The 9005-nt window shown below is 40.8% G+C and overlaps 1 protein-coding gene across 11 annotated transcripts in view; it reads left to right on the top strand.

Moving 5' to 3' along the window:
* The first annotated feature begins 1019 nt into the window (after nucleotides 1-1019).
* PICALM (phosphatidylinositol binding clathrin assembly protein) overlaps nucleotides 1020-9005 on the top strand; it is a 122211-nt gene continuing 114225 nt past the window's right edge. For 8 of the 11 annotated variants that reach the window (XM_012641816.1, XM_012641814.1, XM_012641815.1 and 5 more), the window contains exon 1: nucleotides 1020-1482. In XM_012641816.1, the coding sequence (XP_012497270.1) occupies nucleotides 1353-1482 (130 nt within the window). In that variant the 5' untranslated portion in view covers nucleotides 1020-1352. The remainder of the gene's footprint in view (nucleotides 1483-9005) is intronic. The other 3 variants (XM_012641809.1, XM_012641813.1, XM_012641812.1) reach the window with 1 other exon arrangement.

The following is a 9005-nucleotide window of genomic DNA, read 5'->3' as shown; positions in this document are numbered from 1 at the left end:
AGGCAGTCTCAATGTCTTTCCGCGGAAATTTGGCTCACCCACTAAGAGAAAAGAGGCCAAGGGGAAGAAAGACTAAACCCGGGAGATGGCAGGTAGTGATGTCTCCACTCTTTGAATGGGGCTTCTCCATTTACCACCCTCTCACTTCCTTCTATGGTCTGGACCTTTAATCACCACAACAGTCAGCCTTGTAGGGTCAAGCTAATCTCTGTTGACATCATCCTACTACTTCCCTTTTTAAATTCCAGTGAAGCTATGTGTTTCCTGTCCTATTGGACACCCTAGAGAATGAATATTCGTTGGTTAGTAACTAAATTTAGATTGGCAGCAATGTGTTGAGTTTTTGGAGTGGAGAGAAACAAAACCAGGTGACATTTCCAAGCCTCTCAAGGAAAGGGGGGAAGAAAACCTTTCTGGGGTAAGAAAACAGGGAGAGCTTCAACAGTTCCATAATAGAGAGAGGCCTGCTGGCAAGTTCAGAAAATAAGCCCATTGGATCCTTTTTCTTTAAACCAAGAGGATGACTTTGGGGGGCGTCTCCAAACACATTCTTGCTTGACTATGCTAGGAAAGCTCGGAGAGCCAGACCTCTGACACCCTCTTTCTCAGGGGAAGCTGTTCAGGCAGCTGCACCTCCTCTTTGTCAAGCTGTTGGTTTCAACCACAAACACGAGGACATCCTGGGGTGGAGAGAGAGGGGAGAAGCCGTCCGCCCCGCCCCCAGCACACCGGCCTCGCCGCCCCTCCCCCGCCCCACCCCCCTCTGTGACCCCCGCGGGCTGGGCCTCTGGCGACCTGTTGGCAGAAAGTCACGTGACGCGGCCGGCCGCGCACTCCCCCCGGGCGGGCCTCCTGTTGCGCCCGCCGGGCGGGTTCCAGCACGTAACGCGCGGGCACCGCCCCGCTCTTCCCTCGCGGAGCGAGGGAGGGCGGGCTTCGAAGAGGAAAGGGAAGGGAAAAGGGGCGGGAGAAGGGAGAAGGAGGGGCGGTGCCCGAGTCACGTGACCCGGGGGCAGCCCGGAAAGCTCCGAGGAGGAGCCTGGCGCCGCCATTTTCCTGCAGCTGCCTGTCCCTCCTGCCCTGCTGGGCTCCAGCTGACCAGGGAAGGGGTGGGCTGAGCTGAGGCGGGGGCAAGGGAGTGCCCGACGTCGTGTCCGACCCCGTGGGTGACACGAACCGGTTCTCTCCGGACTAGGTGGCAGCGCGCGGCCCTGAGCCCCGCCCCAGGCCGGCAGGCGGGGAAGGAGCCGGTGGGGGTAGGGGGTGCGGTGGGGGGTGGGGGTCCTCCGGCTCGTGGGGGTCCCAGTCCCCGCCGGCTGCCGAGTGGGAGGGGTGGCGGAGGAGCCGCAGAGATGTCCGGCCAGAGCCTGACGGACCGAATCACCGCCGCCCAGCACAGTGTCACCGGCTCCGCGGTATCCAAGACAGTATGCAAGGCCACGACCCACGAGATCATGGGGCCCAAGAAAAAGCACCTGGACTGTGAGTGAAGCCAACCTCGGTCCCCACTCCCCGCCCATGCCTCCCGATTCCTTCTCTCATTTTTTCCTTTCCCCCTTCAGCTGCCTGTACCCTCCCTGCGTCTTACTGGCACGGCGGCTCTCTGCCCGTTGAGCTGTGTTCTTTTTGCTTCCATCGTATCAGCCTTCACGGCCTCCGTTCCCCCCGTTCCCTGGCTAAAAGTCTATGACAAGCCACTCCCCTCCTGGTTCCTAGGGGACCCTCGTCCTGCTGCCCAGTGCGCCACCATACCCCATCACACTGGACCAACTTGTCTCCTCACTTAGCTTCTCATCCCCCTACCCCTCTCTCCTGCAGCCTTCTGCTCTTCCATCCCACCCGTCCGGGGCCGCCTCGTTGCCCTCGCCTGAGCGTCTCTCGCTTGCTCCCGGTCTCACCGCCCCATTGTTTCCCCATTAGCCGCCTTCAGGTTTTCGTAAATGCCGGGTTCCTTGGACCACATCCCTGTTGCTCTGTAACCCTCAGAGTTGCCTCCCTTGAAGTGATTCCCATTTCCTTTGCTCTCCACTAGCTTTTCCCTTTCCTTCCCGGCTTTCTATTCCGGTTTTCCTCCCCGACTTGAGTTACCTTTCTTTGCCTCTGTAGCTTAAGTTCCTTCGACTCATTTTAAGCACCATACCCAGTACCCTACTTTTATCCTTCTTCGTGGGTGTAGGCGGAAGCTTTGTGGAAAGTTGGAATTTTTATTTGCCTCTAGTGGAATTTAATCATTGTATTGTCAGTATTTTTGACTGGGGTGAGTTATGAATGTTAGCCTCTTCACCCCCCTACTTTCAAATGAGAATATGGAAAAAGGCTTTGCTGATATTGCTATCAGTTCCTGGAAGTGTTAACCCTGGCGGTTTGAATTTAGAAGCTTAAGTGTGAAGCGTAGACTGTTGGAATTCAAATAGCTTAATAAATTTACCTACTAATAGCGTACAACGATGTTTGATGATGCTTGAGTTTGGATACATTTTAATTTATATCAATTACATATTTATAGTTTTATTTGTTTATTTTTTATACTAAGTCTGAACTGAACAGAATATGCCAATTACCTTTTGAGGAACTAGATTTTCTTATACGGCATAGTATTGCTCCATTCGCTGACTTAGATACAATTAACAGAACTAACTCCTCCCAACTATTTTCAAACCTGGAAGCCACTTTTAATGTCCTCCTTTTTGTTTATGCTCCTTTACCTCAGGGTACAAAGTTCAGAGGATCACTCAGGCTTTGAGTCAGTGGAGCTTTGACCTGAACCTTTTCAGTGAAAAATAGGGAAATAGTCATAATAGTAAGTTCCTTTTCAAATGACTACTGGACACATTAGTCTGACTGACTTAAACGTAAAGTTACTTTGCTTTACTGCTTGAAGCAAGAGTGAGTATGCCTTGAGAGAGAATTCATTGTCAGGAGGCCTGTTTTGGTTTCTCATTTGGACTTTGGCCATAAATAAGGTTTGCTCATTTAAAAAAATGTACAAAATGTAAATTCTTCCAAGATACTTGCTCATGAAGTGCTGTTAGAACAAGTTGTTGCTGTGGACAAACCCATTATTCATTTCGATTTGTTTTTCTAGTGTGGAAAAGTTTTTAGAAATCATTAGTGCTTGGCGCTCAGTGATGATACTCATGCAAAAAGTGACTGTGTGAACTATTTTTCTCTTTCTTCACTCAAAATGATAAATTATAACAAGAATAGATAAAACTTTTAAAAGTCTTCATAAGTATTGTGTCTTATTTCAAATGTAGCATTGATTCTTTTAACACAGTGCCAAAAAGGGTAGAAAATAGGTTAGATAGGGTTAGAGGTGTGATATTTACTTATGGTTTTATAAATGTTATTAGCCTTTTCTCTTATAAAAGCTTCTACTGCAGATGCCAGCTGGCATTAGGTTTGGAGGATAATCTCACATTTGTGGTTCTTTTTCTCTACCACTGTAGTTTTTATAAGCTCCTACCTTTTTAAAGCTTGAATGTATCTGGTAGTGTTTGACTTTTAAAAAAAAAATGTGTAAACAATATTCCTCTATTTCTTTTCAATAAAGTTTTAAAATACAGTGACACTATTTTCTCTGTATTGTTGCTTAAAATGTCCTTGTGACCAGTTCTCGTTAATGAAATAAGTTTAAGTCTGACCAATGAATGGTTTACTAGACAAACACCTTCTCCCACACACTAAGATGCTTTAAGAAAATTGAAAAGGTTCTTAGTGTTGATGTCATGAACTTTAGGGTTTAATATATAGAGATCTGTCATTTCAAGTAATTTTTCCTCTTTTTAGAATTTTTTTCTTTATAGTGAAAGCTTAGTTCTGTTGTACCTTTTAATGTCCCCAACAACTAACACCCACTTATACAAACCTAATGAAAACGATTTTATGTTAAAATGGCAGCATTTAACAAAACTATGCTTAGACTGTTGTTTTAACTATAGGCCTTAGAATGTGGAGGTAGTTTCTGTGCATTTCCTTACCAAGATCTTTCCATATTAGGAAGTGATTATTATAATCTATGAATTATGGCTTAATTCATACTACATTATATATTAGTTGAAAAAAGATCTTTTTGCTTTGCTTATACAGTAGATGTTAGTGGATAATAATGTTGACTAGTGTCCCTAGTGTGAAAAGAGTTGTCAAACTTGAAACATATTAGTAAAAATAAACATGATTTCCAATAAATTTCAGGCTTTTAGTGGCCATAATCAAGATAGAAGAATAGTAGTACTTATATTTGTTTTTTTTTTCTTTTTTTCTTTCTTTTTCTTTTTTTGTTTAGTAGCACTTATATTTGAAGAACTTCAATTTTCCAGGCACTTATATCATTTAATTCTCTCTCATAGGTGGTGGGTGGGGGTAATTCGTATGCATAAAAAGTAGCTTCTAAGTCCATTTAAAGAGGGTATAGAATGCTTAAAACATTAATAATGATTGAAGTATAGACAACACTATTTTTAACATATCTGATGTCACAACCTTTTAATCTTATCCTGTTTTTGAAATGAATTCTTAACTTTCTTTTTCTATATTTGTTTAATTTACTATCCTTGGACGTTTACCTTTTTTTGAGACAGAGTCTCACTCTGTTGTCCTGGCTAGAGTGCAGTGGAATCATCATAGCTCACTGCAACCTCAAACTACTGGGCTCAAGCCATCCTCCTGCCTCAGCCTCTTGAGTAGCTGGGACAACAGCAGACACCACCACGCCCAGCTAATTTTTTCTATTTTTGGTAGAGACAGGGTCTTGCTCTTGCTCAGGTTGGTCTCAAACTCCTGACCTCAGGGGATCCTCCCACAATGCTAGGATTAGAGGAGTGAGCCACCACGCCTGGCTGAGTTAGTGGTTTTTATGATCATTGAAAATGTACAGGCTGGATGAGGTGGCTATAGCCTATAATCCCAGGACTTTGGGAGGCTGAGGTGGGAGGATTGCTTGAGGCCAGGAATTCAAGATCAGTCTGGGCAATATAGTGAGAGCCTATCCCTACAAAAAATTTTTTTAAAAAAGAAAAGGTATATAAAATACTGAAATGTCCCTGAATTAATTTGCTTTTTTAAGAGTAAGTATTGGTTTTTAATGTCTTAGTTAATGACATTTTAGAGGTGCTTAGTTTGCATATTGTCAAGAAGGTATCGGGTAATCGGGATCTGATTTCTAAGATGATGCATGTAAGGAAAACATAAAGTGGAAGATCTGTCCCAGGATGTCTTTTGTTTAGAAATAAGGTAACTGGGACTTTTAATAATGAGAATTGCTTTAATTTCCCCTGATCATCATTTAGAATATTTAATGTGAAAGTTCACCATAATGTATAGAAAGTCACTTCTGTTTTGTTTTCTTCAGTTCCAAAATGCTCAATTTCATGATTTGTCAAAATCAAAGAAAAACAAACTTAAAGGTATCTTGGCAAGAGGTTAGAGCCCTACCAGGAAGAGTTAGCCTTAGAATTTCAAAGTAAAGGCTTAGTATTTGTTCTTCCTGTTCTTTTAGTGGCAAAAGTGGCATTTCTGTTACTTTGTGTTCTGTCTCGCTATGTTCTTTTTTTTTTTTTATTTCAGCATATTGTGGGGGTACAGATGTTTAGGTTATGTGTGTTGCCCTTGCCTCCCTACTCCCCCCCAAGTCCGAGTTTCAGGCATGCCCATCCCTTGGATGGTGCGCATTGCACTCTTTGTGTATACAAATACCCATCCCCAGTCTCAGTATGTTCTGAGTTAAACTGCTTTAATACATCTCTAGAGAATCAAAATTTTGGATTTGACCTTTTAGAATTTTGTATGTTTATTGTATATATGGTTCTTTTTGTGGAAAATCATTCTGGGCAGTTAAGTTTGACTAATGATATTCTTTTAAAAGGAAATCTTGATGAACCTAAACCTTCATATATTAGAAATTATGTTCAGAATTATGATTTGCCAGATTATCAGAAAATTGAAGATTTCTCAAGTCATACTGGTATGTAGGTAGCAGTAGGTGTACTCTTTGTGCTTATTGCCTAGATGGGTTTTATATTTAACAAATATTTGTGGCTATTTTGTGCAGGGCACTGTATTGAATATTTTATATCTGTTAATTTCCTTTTAACAGCTTTGTGAGAGAGATTCTGTTGTTTCCATGTTGCTGAAGTGGAAACTAAGGCAGTAAGAAGTTCAGTTATTTGCCCAGTGTCACACAGCTAGGAAGAAGGGAACTGGGATTTTGAACCCTAGTAGTCTAGCACTGGCATCTGCTATTAATTTAGTGTGACTTTTTACATAATAATTTTTTATTTCAGAAAGTGAATAAACTATATTCATTTATTCATGGCAGTGGGTTTTTAAAAAATAGATATTATTTTTTGGAGCAGTTTTATTTCATAGCAAAATTGAATGGAAGTTACAGAGATTTCCCATATACCCTCTACCCCTCCTACGTGCATAGCCTCTGCAATTAGCAACATCCCCCACTAAGGTGGTACATTTGTTATAATTGATGAACTGACACTGACACATCTTTACCACCAAAAGTCCATAGTTTACATTAGGGTTCACTCTTGGTGTTGTATACTGGGTTTTGACAAATACATAATGACCTGTATCTACCACTGTCATGCAAAGTAGTTTCACTGCCCTAAAGAGCCTGTGTTCCACCTATTTATCCCTCCCTTTCCGAGAACCCTAGCATCCAGTGATCTTTTTTTTTTAACCGTCTCTACAGTTTTGTCTTTTCCAGAATGTCATGGAGTTGGAATCATACAGTATGTAGCCATTTCAGATTGGCTTCTTTCACTTAGTAATATGTGTTTAAGTTTTCTTTATGTCTTTTCATGGCTTGATAGCTCGTTTCTTATTAGTGTTGAATAAACATCCCATTCTCTGAATGTACCATGGTTTATTTATCCATTCACTTACTGAAGGATATCTTGGGTGCTCCCAAGTTTTGTTATTTATGAATAAAACTGCTGTAAATATGTGTGTGTGTTTTTTGTGTGGGCATAAACTTTCAGTTTGTTTGGCTGGATCATATGGTAAGAGTATGTTTCGTTCTGTAAGAAACCTCCAGACTGTTTTTCAAAGTGGCTATACCATTTTGTATTCCCACCAGTGAATGCCGTTGTTCACTCCTCACCAGCATTTGAGGTGTTCTGTATTTTGGCCATTCTAATAGATGTATAGTAGTATCTCATTGTTGTTTCCCTGACGTGAAATGAGAATTAAAAGATGTGACATCTTTTCATGTGCTTACTTGCTATCTGTGTATTTTCTTTAGCGAGGTGTCTGTTAAGTTTTTTGGCTTGTTCTAAAAGTCAGGTTCTTTGTTTTCGTGTTAATTGTTATTTGTATATTTTCGATAACAATCCTTTATTAAAGGTATCTTTGGCAAATATTTTCTCCCAGGCTGTGGCTTGTCTTTTCAGTCTCTTGACAGTGTCTTTTGCAGAGCAGAAAATTTTAATTTTAATCACGTGCAGCTTATGAGGTTTTTCTTTCATGGGTCATGCCTTCAGTGATATATCTAAAAAGTCATCAACAAACCCAAGGTCATCTAGGTTTTCTTCTGTGTTATCTTCTAGGAGCTTTATTGTTTTGCATTTTATATTTTATCAGTCTGTAATCCATTTTGTTTCTGATCCCTTTTGAGTTAATTTTTGTGAAGGGTGTAATGTCTGTGTCTAGATTTAGTTGTTTGCATGTAGATATCCACTTGTTCCAGTACCATTCCTTACAAAGAAAAAAAAAAAATACGATCTTTGCCCCATTATGTTGCCTTTGCTCCTTTGTTGGCAATGATTCTTAAAAGTGTGGTCCAGAGACTCCTGGAGGTCTTCAAAACTATTTCAGCAAGTTTGTGAGGTCAAAACTATATTTGTGTATTGAGACATTATTTGCCTTTTCTACTTCCATTCTTTCACCAGTGTACAGTGGAGTTTTCCAGAGGCTATGTAATGTGTGATATTGCAACAGATTGTAGTAGCGGATAATAAGAATTCAGCTGTTTCCTATTAAGCCACATAGTAAAGAGTTTTGCAAAAATGTGAAACAGTGCCATTCTTATAATTTTGGGAGGTAAATAGTTATTTTTCATGAAATAAACAATTTTATTATTTTAAAATGAATTAATATTTTTGGACTTCTCAGTTTTAGAGTCTTGGGTTCTGTTTTTTTTTTTTTTTCCCTAGATGTGTTATGTGCTATTTTATTATGGGGAATGAAACTGTTTCTTTTTTTCTTTTTTTGAGACAGGGTCTTTCTCTGTCACCTTGGGTAGAGTGCAGTGGTGTCATCACAGCTCACTGCAACCTCAAACTCCTGGGCTCAAGCGATCCTCCTGCCTCAGCCTCCTGAATACCTGGGACTACCGGTGCAAACCACCACACCCGCCTAATTTTTTCTGTTTTTGGTAGAGACAGGGTCTTGCTCTTGCTCAGGCTGGTCTTGGACTCCTGAGCTCAAGCAATCTTCCTGCCTTGGCCTCCCAGAGTCCTAGGATTACAGGTGTGAGCCACTGCACCCAGCCTCATATATTGTAATTCTTTATATAATAGCTTGTATAATTGTAGTTGTTTGTATAGAGGGCCCTTGCGTGTCTTCCTTACTATGCTAAATGCAGGATATAACAAGTATTCAATAAAAAGATGCTAAATGAATCAAGGAGGAATGAATTTCTCATGGGGGTTTCTAACGTGTTATCAAACAATGTTTAGGATCTTTAACATAAAGAAAGAGGAAGCTTACTATAGGAGTGACAGTATTTGCTGTGAGTAGTGGGTGGTGGTTTAAACTTCTTTCTGTTTCATGATTAAGCAAATTTTTTTTCTGTATTGATTGAAAATATGAATAATTATGGAAGTTGGGAAGTAAACTTCCAGAGTTAGGATATGTAAAATTAGGGCAGTTTGACACAGTAACATATTTATTCCAGACCTAACTATTGTTGGTGTATTTGATTTAAAACAAATGAGTTAGGCAAATCTTGGGGTTTTCTTCTGCTTTTCTCTTTCTTTCTATCATTATTATTA

This window comes from Propithecus coquereli, unplaced genomic scaffold, assembly GCF_000956105.1.
Source record: "Propithecus coquereli isolate 6110/MARCELLA unplaced genomic scaffold, Pcoq_1.0 Scaffold170, whole genome shotgun sequence".
Lineage (NCBI taxonomy): Eukaryota > Metazoa > Chordata > Mammalia > Primates > Indriidae > Propithecus > Propithecus coquereli.
The sequence above is the reverse complement of the archived record's forward strand: the minus strand, read 5'-3'. Positions and strand labels throughout refer to the sequence as shown.